The sequence below is a fragment of the Equus quagga genome, chromosome 5 (assembly GCF_021613505.1).
Source record: "Equus quagga isolate Etosha38 chromosome 5, UCLA_HA_Equagga_1.0, whole genome shotgun sequence".
NCBI lineage: Eukaryota > Metazoa > Chordata > Mammalia > Perissodactyla > Equidae > Equus > Equus quagga.
The window spans coordinates 35,538,354-35,561,706 of NC_060271.1; the positions used below are offsets into that span (position 1 = coordinate 35,538,354).

General features: G+C 57.4%; 1 protein-coding gene across 1 annotated transcript in view; it reads right to left on the reverse strand.

Moving 5' to 3' along the window:
- IGSF21 (immunoglobin superfamily member 21) overlaps positions 1-23,353 on the reverse strand; it is a 237,547-nt gene that overhangs the window by 65,458 nt on the left and 148,736 nt on the right. Inside the window, exon 3 of the mRNA XM_046663094.1 lies at positions 15,267-15,388. Coding sequence (XP_046519050.1) covers positions 15,267-15,388 — 122 coding nt within the window. The remainder of the gene's footprint in view (positions 1-15,266; positions 15,389-23,353) is intronic.

The following is a 23,353-nucleotide window of genomic DNA, read 5'->3' on the forward strand; positions in this document are numbered from 1 at the left end:
TGCCCCTCGTCTGCATCTGCCGAGGAGGGGCCCCTGGGGGGCTGGGGAGTGGGGAGCCGGGGCTGTCGGGGGCACCGAGGGGTCAGACTTGTCTGGTTGGTGGAGGCAACAGGGTAAGATCTGAGGTGGAGGCTCCCGATACCCACCTCTGACCCCTCGGGGAAGAGCTCATGAAGCAAGTTACCGCCCCTACTGCTGCCCCCGGACCTGGGCAGCCCGTGTACGCCCGCGCTGCAGCCCTGGTGCGTGAGCAGCCTGGGCATGGACAGACCATCTGCACGCCCTGGGCCCATGCAGCCCCTCCCAGGGCCCCGCACCCTGTCCTGCAGCTGTCTCCTTACATGTCTGTCTGGGCCTCAGCTTCCTCATGTGCAAAACGGGACACAGAGCACGGCCCACCTCATGGGACGTTGTGGGGCTCCAAGGAGACAACCCACTTAAAACATGTAAAACCCCGTACGTGCTCAGCAGACGGCAGCTCCTCCTTCAGGAAGGGTCTGGCTTTTTCTGCCATCACGTTCCCTGCTTGCTTCACCTGGCTCAGCAAAGGCTCTCAGAGATGTTTGTTGAATGAACAAACGAACAAAATGTTGGCGACTCCTTTCCCCACTCACTCCTGGGAAATCTCCAGGCCACACTGGGGGTGGGATCTGTTCTTAGGAGGGTCTCCCAGGGTGAGGGGCCGTGGAAGGGTCCCCCAAATCAGAAGGAAAAGCCAGATCCTTCGATCGTTCTTTCGTGCCCTCTTCCCTGAGCTCTGCAGGGCCTGGGGTGGGGATGGGGGGCGCAGACGCAGCCCCTCCCTCCAGGAGCGACAGTCAGACCACGGAAGGCTGGTGAGAGAGGCTCCTGAGACCACGGGAGCAGGGCGTCCCCGCTGGGGCAGGTAGAGCGCGCCTCCGTGAGCCAACGGCCTTTCCCCTCTGCTACTGTTATTGCTATGATTTTCCGCTACGGTAGAAAGTGCGTCTCACACCCAAGCACACACATAGCACGTACGCGCGTCGTGGAGCGTGTTACACACGGCCCTGTGAGTCTCATGTAACACCCTGTGTGCCAGACACTCAGCATTTTGAAGAAGAGAATTCCTACAACGTTCACAAAGCCTGGGGGGCTGGAGTCACTGTCCTTCTCGTATCAGTGGAGAAGCTGGGGCTCCAAGTCCTGCCCAGTGTCACCACAGGTGGCATCTGGCAGAGGGAAACCTGGGCAGGGTGAGGGGGCCCCGTAGCCCCGTAGCCCCGTACCCCAAGCCTGCTGGACCACTTACAGAGCAGTGGCTGACAGCCTGTGTCCTGCCTCCGACCTCTCAGGGAGCTGGTGGGTTTGAATCCCTGCTAGGCTGCTTACCGGCTATGTGCCTTTGGGCAAGTCACTTAACCTCTCTGAGCTTCATCTTTTCACCTACAAGTGGGGATAGTAATAACACCTCCATCATGAGGATTTACAACTCGAGGTGTATAAGGTGCTTACAGCAGGGCACGCACAGAGTAAGAGCCTGATAAACACCGGCGTTGGCATTATTACTAGTCCTCAGAGCTCAGGGCTCTGGCTACATCATCACTCTCGTGGGGGAAGTAAAGGTCCAGGGAAGTTAAATTCAAGTGCTCCAAAGCCCCTGGCAGGGCTGGTGAACGGCGTGCAGAGTTACGACCGGCCTTGGTCCCCCGGTCCCACAAAATACTCAACCTGCCCAGGAACATTAACCTAGCGGGGAAAAGAAAGACTCGACCAAACCAATGTCCTGTCAGGGAAGGAAATATGTCATCAGTTCCCTGAGCCTCCCCAGCCCTCTGCAGGCGTGATGGGAGTGTCCACCCAGCGCATGAGGACACAGCCACAGCAAGGATGCGCCACCCCCCTGAGTCCAAATGCAAACACACAGAACAGATCGGGCCCCGGGCCAGTTCCCCGCGTGTCTCGGAGCTCCGGGCACCTGTCTCCTGGGCCCCAGGCCCGGCTGCGCAGGGAGCTCAGTCACCCTGGGGGCCGGGTCCGCTGTCTGGTACCCCCGATACTGCGGCGAGGAAAGGGCAGACGGTGTTAAAGCCAGGAGGCCTGCCCATCGCCTGGCGTCCCATCCCATTTGTGCGTTGGACGAAAGGGAAGCTGAGGCTCTGAGAAGCCAAGTGGCTGGAAGTCACACTGCGGCTTCATTGCAGACTCTGGACTAGACGCCGGGGCTCTTGGCTCAACGCCGGGCGGTGGCCCAGCAGCCCAGTCCTCTGACCAGGAGTCCGCTTGTCTGTGTGAGAAACATTTATCAGCCGCCGACTATGGAGGTGATGGCATCGCTCTGGACGCTGGGGGAACAGAGGGGAGCCAGAGGAGCGAGTCCTCATCCTTGGGGCTGCACTGAGGAGACACGCGGAAAACATGTACTCAGATTCCTGAATGAGAGTCACGCGGGGTCGCCATCAATGCCGTGAGGAGCAAACAGGAGCAGAGGGAGAGAGAGGCTGGCTGGGGGTGGGGACGCCTCAAGATGAGGGTTCAGGAGGCGTCTGTGGAGGTGACACGTGACCTCAGACCTGTGACGGGAGGAGTGTGGACCTGGTAGATGAAAAGCATGAGCACATGTCCTGAGGTGGGACAAGCTTGGTGACAGGGCAGGGTGACCAGAGAATGGCGCAGGACAGGGTCGGGGGAGATGGGGCTGGCCGGGTGGCTGGGATCATTGGGGATCTCGTGGTCCTGGTAGGAAACCGGATTCTCTGCCAAGTGAGTCGGGAGCCCTTGGGGGGCTTCTCGCAGCCGGTTCTGGGAGCTGGTTTCACTTTAGAAAGCTCGCCCTGGCTGCTGGGCGCAGAAGGAGCTGGGCGGCGAGGGACCCAGATGTGCAGACACAGGATGTAAGCTGCTGGAAGCTGGGAAGAAAAAGATGGCCCTTAGCTGGACATCAGGAAGCCTGGGCCCTGGCTCCTCCATCACTACTGGGCTGTGTGACCTTGAGGAAGTCACTCAACTTCTCTGGTTGTCTCTTTGCTTTTTTGTAAAATGAGAAAGACCTCCCAGCCCTGTAGCCTTGTGTGGTGTTGCTTCATCATCTCCGTTGTAGTCTGTGTTATTTGCAAATAGAGGTGATGGGTGCCCATTTCTTACAAAAGGCAATGGCCCACAGATGTTCTCTCCTTTATCTCTATCAATGGCAAGTTTTAAAAATCAGTAACCGGCTGTCAGCTTTATTACTAATTACGCAACTACTTTATTGCTGGTATTAAAAAAAAAACTGAAGGCTAAAAATGTCCTTTTTCTTGACTCCTTTTCCTTGACTAAGGTTTAGCTCTGCAAGAACATGGTGATCTAGCTGGGAGCTCTTCCTCCATTCACTCACTCACTCACTCACTCAATCATCCAGCCAGCCAGCCAGCCAGCCACTCATCCCATCCATCCATCCATGCATCCTTCCGTCCATCCAACTGTCCATCCATCTATCCATCAATTCTTCCATCCATCCATCCACCCATCCATCCACCATCCATCCATCCATCCACCCATCCATCCATCCATCCATCTATCCATCAGTTCTTCCATCCATCCATCCATCCATTCACCATCCATCCATCCATCCACCCACCCATCCATCCACCATCCATCCATGCATTCACCCATCCATCCATCCATCCACCCACCCATCCATCCATCCATCTATCCATCAGTTCTTCCATCCATCCATCCATCCATCCATTCACCATCCATCCATCCATCCACCCACCCATCCATCCACCATCCATCCATGCATTCACCCATCCATCCATCCATCCATCCAACCATCCATCCATGCATCCATTGTTGAGAGCTCACTGTGGCACACTCCTTCCCTGCCTTCTCCCAGTCAAGCTTCTCCAGGACCCTCAGGTCCCCAGACCTCCCCACTCCCCATCAATCCCACCCAGTCCCCAGCTCCTGAAACACGATTGCCTTCCGAGGCGAAGATTCTCCCCAAACCTTGGAACTTTATTAGATGGCAATAATGTATTAAAGAGGAGGTGTGAATCACCCGGAGCAAATTCTAATGCGAAGAAATATCACAGCGACAAATACTTTGTTCTGAGCTGTTTACTAAATTAAGTCTTTCCCGGACATTTTTAGCCTTCAGTTTTTTTTTTAATACCAGCAATAAAGTAGTTGCGTAATTAGTAATAAAGCTGACAGCCTGTTACTGATTTTTTACTTAGGAGTAAAAGGATAACATGTGTGTGTGCGTGTGTGTGTGTGGATAATTAACAGCTCTGGTTTTCTGATTGCAGATATATAAATTATTTGCCATCTCAGCAGCTCCGTCCCGCAGGCTGTGGGTCAGGGGGAAGCTGCATGGAGCTCGGTGGAGTGGAAATGGGCCCCCTCTGGGAGGCAGAAGTTGAGTTTTGCTTCCACAGCTGATTTGCTGTGTGACCTTAGGGAAGTCACCCACAGTCTCTGGGACTTGGTTTTCTCATCTGGAGAATGAGCAGGTTGGCCTGGGTGATGCCTGAAGGCTACTGGCAGATCTGTCCCAACTCTGGGCGGGACAGTGACTTTAAATAGCATCTGTGTGTTGGTGGCTCCTGTATTTGTATCTGTGGCCGAAACCTTTTCATTACCCTGTGCTTCCATCGACCTACACGCTGTTTAACAGACACATCTAACCTGGTCCAAACAGAACTGCACCCCCCAGCCCTAGCCGGTCCCCACTGGTCTCCCCATCTTGGAAGGAGCTCCCTCACCTCCAAATGCTATGGCCGTGACCCTCTATGTCCCCGTCAGCTCCTCTCTTTCTGATCTCCCCCCACTTCCAGTCCACCAGCGAGTCCAGCCAGCTCTCCCTCCATCACCGCTCTCCAGCTCCCCCCACCAGCCCCCGCCGCCTCTGCTCTCTGGTCCGCTTGCTTCTGCACGTCGCATCCTTCCCGATGGCTAAGGTGGAACTTTCAACCATGCGAAAACAGCAACAGGATCAACTTCAATCACTTCTCATCACTCCTAGAACACAACCCAAACTCTCTCTAATGAACCAGAACGTCCTACAACGGGGCTTCTCAAACTCGCCTGCATGTCGGAATCATCTTGGGGGCTTTAAAAAGCTGATGCCTGTGCGCCCCCCACCCCCCCTGGAAAGTTCTGCTTTAACTGGCTGGGGCTCAGCCTGGGCGTCAGGGGTGTGTGCAGCCCCCCTGGGGGTTTCTAACATGGACCGTAGACCACAGACAGCAGTGCCGGCCTCGCCTGAGAGAGGAGCGGAAGTGTGGGACCCCAGGCCCCACCCCAGCCGCACTGAATGAGAGTCTGCATCTTACTGAGGCAGTTCCTGGGCTCCGTCAAGTTCAAGAGCCTGCTCCAGGAGCTCGGCCTCTGCTGACTTCCCCTGGCTCCACCCTCCTTGCAGGCCTCGTCCATTCCGCAGCCTCTCTGGGCTTTTTTCTGCTCTCCATTGACAGGTCAAGCTTGCCCCCGTCTCAGGCCCTTGCTTTCCCCTCTGCTGGAATGCTCCCTCCCTGGCCTCTGTGTGGCTGCTCCATCCCTGCGGCAGAGAGCCCCGCTCCCCACCTCTCCCTGGGTTGCCGGCACAGCCCAGGGGATGTCGGCTCCAGGGGAACAAGGACCTTACCTCCCTTGTCCAGCCCTTTCTCTGAGGTCTACAGTTAACGAAGAAGCACATTATACACAGCACACGAGTACTTAGGTCCAGCCTTCCCCGAATGGGTTGAAACATCATGGAGCACAGGACATGTCATGGAACTACCCTCCCCCCACTGCCCAGGGCACTGCCTGGCACCTGGCTCGCAATTCCCTGTGGCTGATTCTGGGTGAAGACACTGTCTCCGGGGGGGCCTTGGTATCCAGCAGAGGGAACGGGTTGCCCCAGAGACCCTGATCCCATCAGCACAGGGGCTCAGCCCACTCGCTGGGAGGCCCCAGGGGAGGAAAGCTCTGCACAATGGAGAAGCGCTCCTGGCTCTGGGGCCGGTCACTTGCCCTCTCTCGGTTGAGCTTGATCACCGTAAATAGGGTCTGAAATCTGCACTCTATAGGACTGTCGTTAGGGTTTAAGCAAATGATGGAGGAGAAAGAGTTGTGCTGACTGTTTGAAAAAGTAATTCCACATTTGGATGACCCGTCAGCTCATTAACTTAGAAAATTCCTACTGAGACCCTGTGCTGGGCACTGAGGCTCTAGAGATAAAGAAGGGAGGGTCCTTACTATGGGGGGGCAAGACCTGTCCTTGGTCACTGGGGGCCACTGGCAGGGGACCCCCCAATTGCAATACCCCAATGCATCACCAGAGGGCAGCAGACAGCTTTGCAAGAACTTCCCTGGGGGGGGGGGGAACAGGAGAGAGGAGGGTGTGTTCGGGTGTCATCAGGGCTTCCCTGTGGGCCCCGGGCGGTGCTTGCAGGAGGCTGCTCAGTGGTGGCTCCAGACTCAACAGAGCACATCGCAGTCTCCTGCATCAAAAGCCTCCACTAACCCAAGACCCAACCACGGAGAAGGGGCCCCCTACTCAGTGTGGAATGGGGACCCCCTTGAAGCACCTTGGGACCCAAGATCCGTGCTGCTGGGAAGATTCTGGGACCAGAGAGGGGCTCCAAGCCAAGGGATGCAAGGATGTGCAGGAGAGGAGAAGCGACAGCATCGTGTGCATGTGAGCATGCATGCGCTTATCTGTGTGTGCACAGAATGGGAGGACAGAGCCCCATGCGGGGAGTGGGACACTGGGAGGGGGAGAAATAAAGAAAAGAATAGCTATCGCCCTACAAAAGGAAAACCATAGAAAGGGAAGGAAAGACTGATTCAAGGAGCAGAAGGAGAACAGGGCCGGCCTCTACCGTGGGAAGTGAGGGGACTTGGTGGAGGGCGGCACCCCTCTTTTAGGAGCACACGGAGGCCCAGCCTGTGAGAGCCGTGCGGGGCCGTGGAGAGGAATCGGGCCCTGTGGGAGTGGATAGCTGCAACCCGGCGTGCGCAGAGCTGAAGTGCGACATGCAGAGTGGTCCCGGAGCACGGCCAGCAGGACCCATTCTGCCCAGGGGGGCCGAGGGTCAGGGAGGGGATGGCTGGCCCAGCGGGCATTTGAGCCGGGCCTGGAAGCACTACCGGGCTCTAGAAAGGCAGAGAAGGACACAGAGCCACAGGAGGAGAGAAGTGGGAAACGGAAGTCAACACCTGGAGGGGGTAGGGGGAGGGAGCAGCAGGGCCAGGCGGGGAGCAGGGAGCAGGGGGCCTCCCACTCAATGGAGACTTTGGCGGAACAGGGGGAACGTGTCAAGCTAAACGGATTTCTCAGCAAGTCAGTGCAATTGAGGCCACCTGCTGAGGCCGCAGAGGAGACCCGGGGGCTCCTGGAGCCCCGCTTCTGGAGCCAGGATCGGGCATCTCTTGGTCTCCTTGGCCTGGGCACCCAGGTGCCTGGAACTGCCAGGAGGTGGCTATTTTTAAGGTGCTGACTGATGCTGGCATTCCCTGGGGGGACCAAGCATCCTGGGCCACGTGCTCAAGCATGTGCAAGTCAGGTTGGAGACACAAGGTCACACCTCCTCACTCAGTCATCTGAGTCTCCAGTGCCTGGCATCGGCCCTGGCATGGGCTGGACACTCAATGACTGTTTGTTGAATGAGCCTGCCCTCAATGGCCCAGGGACCCAATATGGCTCCAGTGGCCCATGGAGTGCCACAGCTTGGGTGTGAACCAGGCTTCACCCTGCATGAGCTGTGTGACCTTGGACAAGTGACTGCACCTCTTTGTTCTTCCGAATCATCATCTATACAACAGGATTCGATGAGTGTGAGATCTGCATTCCAAGGGGTGGTTGTTTGGGTTAAATGAGAGGATGGACAGGAAAGAGTTTTGCTGACTGTTTGAAATGATAATTCCACATTTGGATAACCTGTCAGCCTATTGATTCAACAAACCTTTGCTGAGGACCTGGGCTTCCATCCCAGGCCCTGTGCCAGGCGCTGGGGACCTAGAGATGAAGAAGGGAGGGTCCCCGCCCTCAGAGACAAGACCCAGCGAGGCAGGCGGGGAGGGGAGTCCAGGAGCCTCTGCATGGGGTCCCGCGGGACATCTGGCTCAGAAAGCAGGGGCACTGCCCGCCTTGGGGAAACAGCCGTGGCCAGAGCACCTTGCTCCGGGGTCCCCTGCTCCCCAGCAAGGCCTCACTTCCTGAGAAGCTGGCACAGGGCCTGGCACACGGCAGCTGCTATCACTCTATGATGACCAGGGTAGCCCGGGCGTGCGGGCGGCCCGGGCTCTGGAATCGGCCAGTGCCTGCGAGGCCGCCGGGTGGCGAGGTCACTGGCTCGTGCAACCCAAACAGGTCTGTTGGCCACGGACTGCTGGCAGTAACCAGCATTATCTGTGCCGTGCAGCCTCCCGCTGAATTCTTTGGCCCCGGCCGCACATCGGAGCAGATGGAAGGCGGCGTGCGGAGCAGAGCTTTCCAGATCCCGCTGCCAACATCTTCACCTGCAAGACTTTTGAAAGACTGCTTCCCCAGGCCTTGCTGCAGGCCACTCGAATAGAATTCCGTCTTGAGGGGGCCCAGGAATTGGTATTTTAAAGCAACTTCCAAGGTGGTCCTAACGCAGGGGGCCCCGTGGACAGGCCTGCGGTGTAGACACCCCCAGCTGGTGGCCCGTTGCTCAAGTGATGTAACTTGCAGCCTCGGCCGCCAGACTGAAAGCTCCCCTAGTGGCCCAGGGGGGAGCTGCAGCCCCCGGCTCCTGCAGGAATGCCTGGTTTTGAGGGGGAGCCTCCCACTGGGAGCCGAGGCCTGGGGCGCTCGACTCTGACGCCATGAGAGGCAGGATCTGTTCTGCACTCAGCGCTGAGAAGGGCTCAGAGTCGTCCTCACAATGTCACCGGCTCATTCGCCTTCTGGGCTGATTTCTGGGTGGGAGAGCGAGGAGCGGGTTTGCAGTGGGTCCGGGACTGGGCGTGACCCGGATAGTCTGTGCCATGAGGGCGGGGTCTGTGTCTGTCCTGTCGCCTGGTGCCCAGCACACGCCCGGCACATAGTAGGTACTCAACATGCGTTTGCTCAGTGGTCGAATGGATGAAAAAATGAATGACGTTTCATGTCGCCCCGCCCAGAACATCTGCTCCCGGCTCCTCTTTGTCTAAAACCTACTTCTGCTTCTAGGGCCGCTTCAAATGCCCCCTTCCCCGCGATCTCTCCGCCCCGGACGCTCACTGCACTCTCTCTGAGTCTCGCCTATGACAGCTATCACTTTATTACTTGAACTGTTAGCCATTTATCTCCGTGTTTTATCTCCCCTTTTCATGCCACAAATATTTATTGTTCCTCTTTAAATGCCAAGTAGGTGCTGGGGTTACTGAGACGATAAAGATGGAGTGGAGGCCCGGTGGGAGCTTAGAGGCTAATGGGCTGGGAGGGGGCCGGTTTTGAGCCCCAGGGAGGCAGGGGCTGCGCCCAGACCACCTCTGGGTCCTGTGTTCCCAGTGGTGCCTTGACTGCAGTAAATACACAACGCAAGCCGTCTGTCGAGTGAATAGTGAGAGGGTGCGTCTCAAAGCAATAAAGGAAGTGGCATTTCTTTGGCGTCCTCGGTCCTCCAGGCTCTTTTCTCATCTACTTGATTTCTCCCATGCCTCCCTCCCCTGATAAGTAGGAATTAGAAGGGTGTGACTGGCTGCTCTTCCTCCTGCCGGCCCCCAGACTTCCCCCACCTCCCAGATCCTCTGTGAAGGGCTTTGTCTTCTTCCCTGGCTCCTCCCACCCACCCTCCACTCGCAACCAGGGTGAGCTTTACAAGACACGCATCACAGCAGAGGTCATAACCTTCAGTGGCTTCCAGGATGCTGAGAATAAGCGCCAGCTTGCTTCCTTGCTCCCTGAACTCTGGCCACGCTGGCGCTCTGGCAGCTCTTACTCTATGCCAAGCTCCTTCTGACCTCAGGACCTTTGCACCTGCTGTGCCTTCTACCTGGAATGCCCTTACTACCCCCAGCCCTGCCTGGCTGGCTTCTTTTTCTCCTGTAGATCTCTGCTTAGACGTCATCTCCCACGAGATCCCTTGTAGTCCCCACCCCCATTATTCTCATCATCCTCTGTCACGTTACCTTACTTCCTTCACCACACTCCTCGCCAGTGGTAAATATTTTCCCTTATAATTTTAGACACATTTTTGTAGCCTGTCTCTCCTCACCCCTCCACTGTAAACCTCACAAGAGCAGGTCTGATTATGTCTTGTTCGCCATTTTATCCCCAACGCCGTCCTGCCGTGCAGCAGTTGCTCAATTCCCTCCTGAGGAATGAACGATGCAGAAGAGGGGGGAGGGAGCAGAGGCCTGAATTGCTCCTCCCTCAGTTTACCCAGCAGCATGAGGGGCTGCAGTGACAGAACCCCGCCACAGCCTCCATCACTAACTTGTCCACATCCCAGATATTGATGAATCATCTACAATGTGTTTGTGGGGGGGGGGGGGGGGCGGTGATGGGCAGGGGGCTGGGGGACAACCGTGAAGACACCACGCCAGTCCCTCTGCTCATGGGATTGCCGGTCTGGCAGGGGAGGCAGGCTTTGAAGACCCAGTGTCAGGGCAGTGAATGTATGGAGGGGAGTACACTGGGATATCTGAGCCAGTCTGGGCAGTCAGGACTGGCTTCCTGGAGGAAGCGGCATTTAAAAGGATGAGTAGGGTCTTGGCAAAGAGAGGTGGGCAAGGTGTCGGAGGGATGGGAGCACACTTAACCCTGGGGTCTAGATTTCCCTCACCGCCACATAGGTGCCAACGAGGCCTGCCTGGTGCTCCTCATGACATCCTGAGCAGACGGAATGGGACAAGGGACCACGGAGAGCTTCGGGAAACAGAAGGCATAGTGTGTGTGCGGGACAGGGATGGCTGAAGGCTCACTGTGATTCACCTTGACCTCCAAGGAGGTCACAGCTGCCGCCTGGGGGTGGCCACATTCTGCAGGGAGTAATGAGTTTGCCATCACAATCTTCCCCTCGGTGGGGGGACCCATCAACCCGCTGGATCTATGGCTGGCCTGGAGGAACAGGCGAACAGGGCCGAGGCAGGGCGTGTGAGGACAGGCGTGGAGGCCAGCGGACATGCAGGAGGCCAGGAGGCAGGACTGTCACCATGTTATACCTGCCCACTTAGGGGGACCCCTGAGAAGCAGGCCTAGGGACAAGGATTCGGGAAGGAGTGGCTGATTTGAGAGGGTGTCCCAGGAAGCTGGGAGGGAAGGGAAGGGAGCCCACACGGGTGCATCTTGGAGGTCATTCTGCGGGGGAGGGGGAGGCTCAGCCTGGCTGGGGAACTTGGAGTTGGGGGTGGGACAGAGGAGGACATGCATCCGGGTTGTCCCATCCAAGGGGCTAGGGGGCTGAGGACTCTCCCAACACCTCCCATCACTGCCCAGGCTGCTCCTGGGGACGCAGGCTCCCTGGCCCTCCTGGCCGGCCCCGCGTGCAGGCTGAGTGGGCTCCTGTGGCTGGAGAAACCCTGGGGAAGAGTCACGGGCGCTGTGGGCGGGCCAGACATCTGCCACACTCCCCTCGTCCCTACCACAGAAGGCTCCTTCCTACCCCACAGGTCATGGCCTGAGCGCCACCATCCCACGAGGCCCGGCCTGACCCAGTGCCCCAGTCCTTCCCAGCTCTGCGCCCTGCTTGCCCCCTCATCACACGATCGCCACGTGGACTCACATCTCTGCAGAACGTGCAGTGACAAATTTATCTGCGTTTTACTTTCCTTGTTGACTGTCGCCCCCCGGAGAGTGCGAAGCTCTGCCTTTCTTGCTCCCCCTGGATCCCCGGCACCGTGCACCATCCAGGCTCCTCGTAGGTGCTCAGTAAAACATCCTTTGCAGGAATAAATTACTGTCAATTGCAAGCTGGGAGGTCTGGGTTCTGAGGCTCAGGGCTAGAGAGGCATTTGGTAGACGGGCCTCTGGGGCGCTGGGAGGGGCAGTGACCTGTCCAAGGTCACACAACTGGGGTGTCCCACCTGCACCCTCCCCCCACCCGGGGGGCAGAAGCCCTGTCACTCCAGCTGACTCTCATCCCTCCGGGAAGCCCCCCAGCGGGAGGAAGGGCTCTGGGAGTCCCTGGGGTTCCTCTCATCTGCCTGGGAAATCGCTCTCGGCCATTTCTTCTAATCTTCTTAGCCTCATTCTCTCCCACTTTCCCAGCTGAAGGGGAAGCGGCTCAGACAGCTGTGGAGCTGGGATGCTCTCTAGTTGAGATGCATTAATTTGTGAATATCTTCATTTATATGTAAATGTGGAGTCCGGAGCCCCACCACCAGCCCTAATGGGGCCTGGCAGCCTGGAGAAGCAGCCCCCTCCAGCATGGCTGCTCCGGCTGGCAACTCTTTAGACTTCGAGAGAGTCTGCTCCTTCCTTCCCTTCCACTGTGGCCTCCTGGCGGCCCTCTCCCCTGCTGCTCTCTGCTGGGAGACCACCACGGCAACCGAGGCTTGGGGAGAAGGCGCTGGCCCCTAAGTCAGCATTGCTGTGTGACCTTGGGTAAGCCTCTTCCCCTCTCCGGGCCTCAGTTTCTTCAACAGTAAAATGAGGAAGGCAGCATGGCGTAGGGGTAGGATGAGGTGGGTTGGGGACTGACCAAGTGCATGTGGTTCCAGAGAGGGACAATTGACCCTGTCTGTAAAACCAAGACTATAGAAAATAATAATTCCTGCCTACATTCTCGGGGTAGTTTGTGACGATCAAAAAAGAAAGAGTGCTGGGCCGGCCCGATGGCGCAGCAGTTAAGTGCACACATTCTGCTTCAGCGGCCTGGGGTCCGCTGGTTTGGATCCCAGGTGCAGACATGGCACCGCTTGGCAAGCCATGCTGTGGTAGGCATCCCACATATAAAGTAGAGGAAGATGGGCACGGATGTGAGCTGAGGGCCAGTCTTCCTCAGCAAAAAGAGGAGGATTGGCAGCAGATGTTAGCTCTAGCTCAGGGCTAATCTTCCTCAAAAAAAAAAAAAATGCATATAAGGAGACTTTATGAGATTTGAAAAAAGGTGAGCATTTTTTTATGGTGAGGGAGGAGGGTTTTTTCTGGGCAATTAACAGCAAACATGCATTGCTTGACTGCCACGGCGTTTATGTGGATTAACTCAGGGATGCTCGCGAGGCTCCGGGGGCCTCTCACTGCTGTCATCGCTTTCAGAGACCCGGACGCTCAGGCACAGAGTCACCAACCCAGGATGACGATCCGTGAGGGGGTGGAGCAGCCAGGATTTGAACTCGGGCCACGGGACTTAAATGTCACAATCATCCGAAGCTGACTGCTTTCAGCCTGCTTCACAGGTGAGGAAACGGGTGCAGAAAGAGGGTAAGGCTCTCCTTCAAGGTCACTCAGCAGGAAGCAGCTGAGCCGGGATTTGAACCCAAGTCTTCCAGAAAGAGGGCTGTGCTCTGGCTGCTCCAGTGAGCATGAGAGGGTGGGGGTCAGGGATGTTCCGGGGGTCTCCAGGTTCCTTCCTGGCTTGGAAATCGGAGCCAAGGAGTCACCCTGGAGGCCACACCTGCGGCAGGCGGGGTGTGGGGGGTGACCAGAAGTGATGGGGTTCGCTGGGGGGCTTCTCGGAGAACCGTGATGGGGGGTGCACGGCGCTGGGTTCCCCGGAAGGTTCAAGGTGATCTGGATGTTCCCTTGCTGCCAAGGCCTCACTAGCGCCCAGAATAGTTATTTTCTTCTCCAAAATGAGTTTCTACCTCCTTTTTCATCTTGATTGTGCCTGGCTTGTCTTAGGGGGGCTGTAACATCTCAAGGCGCCCCCCATCCTTTTTGGAAGCGGGTACAGGAGGAATCGTAAACGGATGAATGAGGGCGTCCGTGCGGCCATTTGCACAGCTCTTCAGAATTGTTTCGGGTCCACATTCTCACCAGATCCCCCTACAAGTGCTCACTCGGAGCTCCCGGCACGAAGCCCAGAGCAGAGCCCGAAGGCCCTCCAGGGGAGCTGCCACCTTCCCACCTCACCCCGAGGGCAGGGAGGACCGCGTGCCGGACTCCCTGTGCCGGCTGGATGTGCCCTTTGCAATCTTCTTGTCCCATCTTCTAATTTCACCCCTGGAGAAACTGAGACCCAAAGGGCCGAGGAGCGTACCCAGGGTCATCCAGTCAATTTGCAAATTTCATTGTGCACCTACTGTGTGCCCGACCTTATGCTGAGAGCTGGGGCTACAAGGTGAAGGAGAGCACCTGCTCTGCCCTAATGCTCACGGTCACAGAGAGGAGAACCCCCACCTGTGTGGCGAGAGGGGCCTCACGCTCCTGGGGGCAGCATAAGGCACTAAGTGGGAATGTTATGGGTGTCCCCTGGAGCACAGCGCGCACAGGCTCGTGTCTGCAGCAGCATCGCTCCGCGTGCCCAGCATAGTCGGGTCGTCCTCTACTTTGGAGCTGACTGCCACTTTCTGCCTGTCCACCAGGAGAACGTTTGGCTGTGGAGCGCGAACGAGCACACGTGTGCCCCTGTGAGATGCCCCCTTGTGGAGGGGTGGGGACTGGAGGAGCTGCAGTGTGGGTTTTGGGAGACATCAGTTTGCTGGGGTGAGGGGTGGTCTAAAGAAGGTGCCTGAAGGAGGGCTTCTTGAGTGGGGTTCTGAAGGCTGATGAGGAGTTTACCAGGTGAGCAAAGGAGACAGGCACTCTGGGAAGAGGGCCCAGTGAGTGTAAAGGGTCAGTGGAATAAAACAGGACTGGGCCTGTGAGGGAGCACGCGGGAGGGCACCCACACACCAAGAACATGGCAGGGCTGGAATGCGATCTGCTATCCTAGTCTTCTAGAAACCGGGTAGACGCAGAAATATGAAGTACCTCTGTCCCCGAGGACTCTTCCCTCCCCTCCCTGTTTTCCTTCCCAGACTTGGGGCCCTTATGGCCCTGGAGCCCATGGGGAACAGCAGAACATGTTGCGTGGGCTTCTGAGTCAGGCAGAGCTGGTTCACGTTCAGCTCTGTCATTCCTGGCTGTGTGACCTCAGGCACAGTGCTCACCCTCTCTGGACCTCAGTGTCCTCACCTGGAAACCCGGTTTGGAAAACCCACCCGGCAGGACTGTTGGAGGAGCTGGCTGGGGACGCCGACGAGAAGGGTCGGCCCCATGTGCCTGAGCTGCGACTTGACCCCTCCCTGCGTCTTCCCTCTGGGGGACGTCCCCCTGGGCACTGGGTCCCACTTCAGCAACAGCCCCCGCTCTGCCGTCCAGGCCCGTGGAGGGTGGTCCCGGGAACCCCCGAGCGCGTGGTGGGACAGAGGAGAGGGGCTGGCGGCGCGGCCCCGGCGCCCGGCCTCACCTCACGGTGGACTGGTACACCAGGTCCTCCCTCTTGCGGTAGCTCTCCATGTGCGAGTAGTTGGTGGAGAACATGGCGTCAAAGGTGAAGATCTTCTGCTTGATGGTGCCGCCGTCCGTCACCTGCAAGGGAGCAGAGGCGCCACAGGTGAGCCTCGGCCAACCTGGCCAGCCCTTCCCCCAGGCAGTGAGCGGGCTCCCGGGGCCCCGGGGAGACGGATGCAGACGCCCGGAGGCCAGCAGCCCTGAGGCTCCACGAGGAGCCTCGGTGGGAGACGTCACAGCCATCGCTGGAGCCCTGCCAGCTCATCCCCACTTTACTGGTGTGCATACTGAGGCTCTCCAGTGAAGGCGCTTCCTGAGGTCCCGCAGCTACGGCGACCCCCTTGGCCAGACCCGCAGAAGCGATGAGCAAAGCCTGTGGAGCCACGGACGAGGCCAGAGAGTGTGAAGGTGTTTTGCAGAGCCAGCCACAGACGCGCAGCCTGATCCCAAAGCCGTCCCTGCCCCAAGGAGAGAAGGAATGGGGGAGCAGGCTGGGCAGAGAGAGAGGAGGGGAACTGGAGGCCAGGGGCCATCACCGGTGCAAAGACCTCAGGGGAGACAAATAAGCTAAATTGCAATCATTTCAGATAAATCCTGCAAGGGGGAGGCCCAGAATGGCAGGGGAGCCCAGAGGAGGGGCAGCCCCCATTCTGGGGATAGGGTAGTCATGGAGGGCTTCCTGGAGGAAGCGATATCTAAGTTGCCTTCTCAAGGGAGAGTAGGAGCCAGCCTGGCAAAAGGTGGGAGTGCTTCCAGGCAAAGGGGACAGTAGTTGCAAAGGCCCTGGGCCAGGAAAGAGCAATGTGTGCTGGGTGAAAATAGACTGTAATGAGAGCGCCTGGGGCAGAAAGGAAGTGGAGAGGGAAGATGCTGGGGAGTGAAACACAAGTGAGATCATGGAGGGCCTGGGGCAAAGGAGCTCAACTCCCCCCGAGCAACAGTGTTGGAGGGCCACACTGGGATCCTGTGTACAAGCTCCCTCGGGCCTTAGGGTGAGGACGATGGAAGGGGCAGGGGCAGGTCTGGAGGCAGGAGGCTGTGGAGGACCCAATCCACTGCCTTGGGGATGGAGAGAGGGGACAGTGTGGGGGACTCATCCTCTTCTGGCTGCCCTTGGGACGGGTCACAGGGGAGATCATGGGGTCCCATTACCCCAGGAACACGGAGGCCCCGAGGGGGCAGGGGCCCTCAGAGGTGATGACAAAGGCCGTGCTGGAAGACAAAGGCTGCTGAGGGGCCCAGCTGTCCACAGCTGCTTGAAAGCTGGACCCAAGTGTCCGGTGCCCGGCTGCCGCCCGCCCACGTCCCCGCGTCAGCCTGCCTCCCGCTAATGAAAGTGTTACTCCACAGAGCAGCAAGGTATGTGTTGTCACTGTTTCAATTATTTATCTGTTTACTCGGCTGCAGTTTTCCGCTTGTCTCAGCAACTCTATTATAGACGGGGAGCTTGCAGCCTGGCGCCGCTCAGCTGGGCTCCGCGCTAACAGCCTGCGACAGGGAGGCCACATGCCTGGGCCTGGAGAAGCGGAATTAACGCCCTGCGGCTCTGCGCGTGGAGGCGGGGGCAGGGGCTGGGATGGTGGCAGCCAGGGACGGGGGTTTCTCCAAGGGGCTGGGGTCAGGGGACGCTGGAAGCTGCTTCCCCCGCCCCACGGAGGCAGACACTGGAGCTTGGAGCTGTCGCCTTCCCGGGAGGACAGGCCCTGGGTGCCGCTGCGCTCCTCTGGGCCCACCTGGACTCAAGCTGCCTTGGACCGTATCACTCCGGCCTAGGCGGTGTGGCTACTGGTTTAGGGGATACAGATTCGGTGCCCTCCAACCAGCATTTATTGAGCGCCAGCTGTGTGCCAGGCACGGGCCACATCAGTATGGATCACCCTTCCTAGACTGCAAACTCATGAAGAATAAGGAGGGCTCTGTACTGTGGGCCCCGGGGGGTCCTGGCTGGCGAGGGTTGGAAGAATGATAACACGTCCCCAAGCTCCGGGGGGCGGGGAGTTGACACTGGCACCTAGCAGTTGAGGCCAGAGATGCTGAAAGCACCCTACGATGCACAGGAGAGCCCCCCAAAGAATTATCTGGCCCGAAATGTCAACAGTGCTGAGGGTGAGCAGACCACTTTGTGTGGATGCCCAATGTCCCCGGAAAGTGAGTAGAAGAGACGATAATTTTCCCATTTTGCAGATGCAGAAACTGAGGCATGGAGAGGTAAAGCGGTTCAGCCGAGGCCCCACAGGGGTCAAGCTCTGGCTCCCAGACCAGCGTTCACATCCCCCCCCACGAGGCCGAAAATGTCTGTGGAAGAATTAAATGCCTCTCCAACCCTCCCTCTGCCCCCAGCGCCGCTCATTCTGAGGGAGGACGTCAGGCGCCCAGCAGAGGCTGGAGGAATTTTCTCCCAAACTCATCCGCGTGGAAGGCGTCCTGCTGTCTGACTTGCAGCCTTACCCCCTTTTTTTTATCTCCTCCTAAACGCCGCAGCCCTTATCGTCCCATCTCAAATTTCACTCCATTTTTTTTTTATTATACAAAGGAGAAAAAAAAACCTGTCGGTAAAACTGTCTCCTCAAATTTATTCGCCGGGACTGAGGGTTTTATTACTAGGAAAATACACCCGCGCCCCACACGTCCACACATACCCACACGCCCCAGATAAAGCACCCAAGAATTATCTGAGCCATAAATCGCTGCTTCAGGCCGAGGGACAGGGGAGTTTCAAGGACGCACCTAGTTTTCCTTTGGTTTTATTTACATCTTTTTCTCCGGGGCAATGTCTGGAGCCCACTGTCAGCCTCAGGAGTAGGTGACGGCTGCCAGCTTCTGTGACGCTGGCCTCGGGCAGTGGGAGACAGGTGCTTATGCCCTGCTGCCACGACATCACCTCCCCCTTCCTGCTGTGGCTCTCACCTCCCTCGGCCTCAGGGAATGTCCAGGAAAGGAGGAGACGAATCCACCCTCCCATCCAGGCCAGCGGGCGAGTGGCTATTTGCAGGGAGGTTTTTCTGTAGCTCGTGGTGGTGAGAGGCCCCCAGACAGAGGCTGGGTGGGGGGCAGGTTATCATAGGCACGGGCAGTGGGCGTGGTGAGCATCAGGTGGGGAGTGTGCTGGAAGACACCTTCCCTTTGATTCTGGAAACATTCCCCAGGCCTAAGACATGTGGGCAGAGTTCTAGGCCCCATGAGAGAGGAAGAAATGAATTTCAGACATGGCTGCAGCCCATCGTGAGCTTATTCGCGGTCTAGTCGGGGAGATACGCGGCCCACAATTAGCCGAGACCAGAGTCAGGAAGTAACAGGTATCTGCCAAGTGTCATCTGATGCCCATGGAGGAGCCAAGAATTCCTTTGGAAGGAGGGGTAATCACAGAAGGCTTCCTGGGGGAGGTGGCCCCTCTTCAGGGAGTGCTCAGCGTCTGGTTGTCTCTGCCTGTCTACGGGAGGCTTTTGAGCAAGAAACAAGACTGACTTTCCTCCACCCCTAGTCCATCTCTTGATTTCTGTTACTAACTTTATGCTCTCGAGCAAGTACCAGGAGGCAGGCTGGTCTCGGGCTCCGAGACACTTCCTTTGTGCCATAGCGGGTGGAACCACGAGGTCAGGGCAGACAGTGGACAGCAAAGCTTGTGGGGCAGACGAGGGGCTGTCCCGGAAAGCCAAGGCCTGAGGATGTGCAGGTTTTCCCTCCCCCAGAGGGAGATGTGCTTGTGTTCATTATACCTTCAACAGATTTTTATTGAATCAATAAATAGGCCCTTGAATGTGAGCCACTCCTAGAATATAAACTCTATGGGGCAGGGTCTTTGTCTGTCCTGTTTATTGCTCTGTCCCCAGAGTTGGGCATGCGGTACTCACTCACATGTTTGTTGAGTGAATGAATGAATGTGCCAAGCACTGAGGCTACTGTGAGGAACAGGGAAAACACTCCTGCTGCTCTTCAATACACGCTCGCCCAGGATAGCCTGCTGTGCCCTCCCCGACCTGGCCAGGGCTGCCTGGAGGAGCAGCCCGGCCCAGCGGGAAGGGGGCCCGGACCACCTGTGCCGAGACGCTCCAAAAGGAGCCAGCGTGAACCTGAGCGGCTCTTTCTCAGATCCCAGCTTTAACGCCTTCCACTCCAGGAAAGCATCCTGATCACGCGAAGAGCACAGCTGGACCAGAGAAGTGGCCGTGAGCATGGCCAGGGGAAAGAATTCAAGTCCTAAGCAGCGTCTACACGGGCTTGACCGTGTGCACGAGCCCTCCCTCCAGGATGTCATTTGGATTCTCAGGTCTGCGCGCTCCAGGAGCCGTGTCCCCCATGGCCTGGCACATGAACTGTCCTGGGAGACGTGTCCCATCAACCCCATTTTGCAGATGAAGAAGCAGAGGCCAAGACAGAGGCAAGTGGCTGCACAGGTAAGCAGGGGCTGACTCCTCAGCATGAGTTCATGGGAAACGGAGAAGTAGTGGACCCATTTGGGGACTGGGGACATGAAGACGCCTGGTGTCATGGGAAGTGCAGAAGCTTTGGGAGTCGCACAGCCTTCGGTTCAAGTGCCAGCTCTGCCTCTTTCATCTTATTGCTATGTGACCTTGGAGAGGTCTCTGTGCCTCCGTTTCCTCTTCTGCAAAATGGGAATGATAACAGCTACCTGCAGGGCACTTGCATGAGAATTCAGCACGTATGGCCGCACGCACAGAGAGCCTAGGCATTGCTGGGCACACGGTGATGGTCCCGGTGATGGAGTTGATAGTATTGATGGGGTGCTAACTATGGGCCAAGTGCCGTTTGCAAGCACTATGTCATGCACGCACAGGAGGAAGTGTTCAGTGCACGTTAGCCACTATTGATTTTTATTTAGGTCCAAAGTAAAGAGGTTGCTCAGGTGGGAAGACGCTGATGGAGGCAGCAGGTGCTCAAGAATGGGTGGCTTCCCCTGCAACCCTGACAGCACTTCAGCCATGATTTCCCCAAATGGTCAGCTACACTCTGTGGCAGGGACTGAGAAGGTGGAACCCTGAGTTCTAAATCCCATAGGCTGTCTCTGCACTGACCCCCTCTCCAGGCCTCAGTTTCCCGAAATGCTCTGAGGGCCATTTCTACCCTGAAAGCCCAAACGCTCTGATTCTAGAACAGCCGGCCCTACAGACCAGCAGGGTTCAATAGTTGCCGACAGTCCCAGGGCCCCCGGCTGCGCCCCCCCCCCCGACCCGCCACCAGCCAATCTGGGTTCCACCAGGCTGGGTGGATTTCCAAGTGGAGCCACCGAAGCAAGGCAAACGGACATAGTCCAGCCTGAAGAAAGAGAGCCGGCAACTGGGGTTTTTCATTTGGAAAACAAATAGGTCTCCAGCTCCAGCCTCCGCACCCACGTTCCTGGGTGCCAGCATCCGGGAGAGGAAAAAAAGAAAGGGGGGAAAAATCACCTCCTCCAGCCACCTCCTTCTCTTTGTGTTCCACAAAACCAATTACAGGTTGGAAATAGCTGTAATAAACTTGATATCCCACTTATGGGCCAATCCCGCCGCGGCTGGAAAGTGTAATAGTGGCAGAGAGCGAAAACTGCCGGTGTGTTCGAGGAGCTGTTTAAATTGCCTGCCTGCATTACTCCAACACCCCTCCAGCCGGGAAGGAATTTGCTTCCTGGAAATGGAGCAGCTGAGGTCTCCAGGGCTGGGCAGCACGAGGGAGGGTTGGCAGGGTGGGTCTTAATGAACTGATTAGACATGGAGAGCGGATGGCGCCTGGGTCCTCAAGCCGGGTGGCCCAGGTTCAGATCCGAGCATAGGCAGCTCATGCTCCCTGGCCATAAAATGGGCAAGGGCCATGCCTGCCCCACGGGGTTGTCGCCCGGGGTGGGGAAGGGACACTTATTCGGTAATGAAAGTGACAGACGTTAGCTAGAACCCTGTGCCCAGCATGCAGAGACTCCATCTTGCTGTGGGCGCTGTCACTTCCCGGCTCTGGGTTCAGTGTCCTCATCTGTGGAATGAGGGATGTTCATCGAACCCACGCCCCAGAGTTGTTAGAAATACGGAAAGGACCAAATATATGTGAAAGTGTCTTTTAAAATGTGAATTTACTGCTCTGTTCCTAGTACTTTGGTAAGTGATGAAGAGCACATCTGGAAACTTCTGCCATGGAACCGTCACCGAGAGGTCCCTCCCCATCTCACTCCACTCCCCAGACCTAGCCTGGGGACTGGCGGAGAGTATGTCCTTAACGTACGTTTGTGGAGTGAATAAATGAGTCAGCTAGTGAAGGGATGGACTGAAGTCCACGTAAGCAGACGTATCTCCATCCAGCCACTCTGAAATTACGCTGAGACACTCCCTCCGAGGCCTGGTGCAAAGACGGCGCCAGGTCACCGAGCGTTCACGGGGGCTTCCTCCGATCGGGTCAACCCCAGCCCGGGCTCAAGCCGCTTGTGCGCATTCCGGCATTTGCTTATTGACTGAGCTCCTTTCACGACCTGTGCTTGAGTCCGAGAGTAAAGCCGCAGACACAGCAAGGAGACAGCAGAGAAAGGCAGTCACCTCGCTTAAATTTCCGCTGGCCATTTTCCAGTTCCTCCGGTGGAACCTGAAGGCCAGGAGGGCTGCGACTTTGTTGTGTCCGACGTTGTATCCCTAACTCCTAGAGCAGGGTCTGCCACATAGGGAGCTCTCAGTCAGTACTTTTTATAGACATGAACACCTTTTTCAGAGGTGCAAAAATTAGGGCTGGCGAAGGGCTGCCTCTTTCCCAGGCTGCCCAGCTGGCAAGTGGAGGAGCGGAGGTTGGCACCTGGGGCTGGTCCGAGGTTCAGATAGGAAGCGGCTCAGGCAGTAGAGTTGGGTTAAGCATTGGGTAGCGGGCAAGGAAGGGCGTGGGTATTCTAGGCAGAGGGACACCTGGGCAGGGGTGCAGGGCATGGGACCACCTGCTCAGGGAGGAGGGACAAGCAGGAAGGTGGAGAGGAAGCAGGGGCCAGTGATGCAGCCTCCCCGTGGCCTGCTGTGTAGGGGGAGGGGCACAGGGTTCCTGTCTTCCTTGTTGCCATGGTGACCCTGGACCACTGTTCCGGGAGACCTCCCGCCCACCTGGGCTCCATCCTGAGTCTGCTCTTGCAGCTCCTGGGCCCAGGAGCCGGGCCAGAGGAACAGCCACAGAGACGGAGGTGCTTGCTCCCCTGGGCTTGGGGGAGGAGGATACTGGTTCCCAAGCACACAGGAGGGGGACATCATCGAGTCAGGTGCCACCCACCTCTCTGGGTGGCCGATTCCACCCCTATTCTGTCTCCCTTGTGAGTCCCAGCTTCCGGCAGGGCTGGGCTCGAGGTAATTGGTTTCCTCTCGTGTATGCAGGAGATCCGGTTTTGACAGAGACAGCTGGTGTCATAAATTGCCTTGTCTCATCTGGTTACCGCGTGATGGCAGACGGCAGCTCAGGGATGGGGCGTGGGGCAGGCCGAGGGCCCGGGAGGCCAGGGAGGATGGCAGGCAGGAGAGCGGCCGCTGGCTTTGGGAGCCCCACACACAGGGCCAGGTGCTTATGCCAGCGTGAGGAGGTGTATGTGTAAGTGGTGTGAGCAGAGTGGCATGCGGAGCCCTGGGAGCTGCCAGTGGCCGGCTCGTGTGGCTGAGCACATGTGTGAACGAGAAAGCCTGTGTTCAGGGGAGTGGGTGTGTCCGTGTCTCAGCAGGGGTGGGTGTATAAATCTGCGTGCTTCTGGGCTGCATATGAGGATGCGTGTGTGTGTGTGTAAAGCAAAGTAATGGTGAGAATGTTTGGTATAGTCCTAGGTGTTTGGGGAAGAAATGAGGGCTTACGGGCATGTAAGAGAGGTCGTGTGTGTGCGTGTTCAGGGTTGTGTGTCAGCTTGTGGATTCATGGTGTGTGTGCATGCATGATGCCTGCACTCATAACGTAAGCCCAGTTTACATGCCTCATTCCCTCTGGGCCGGGGGGTTGGGGGATGTCAGCTAGGGTGCATGTGTGAGGGGCTATGTTTCTGAGAAATGCTGAGCTCTATCTACCAGGGTGGGGGACAGCCAACCCTGCCCCCTTGTCATCTCCCACCTC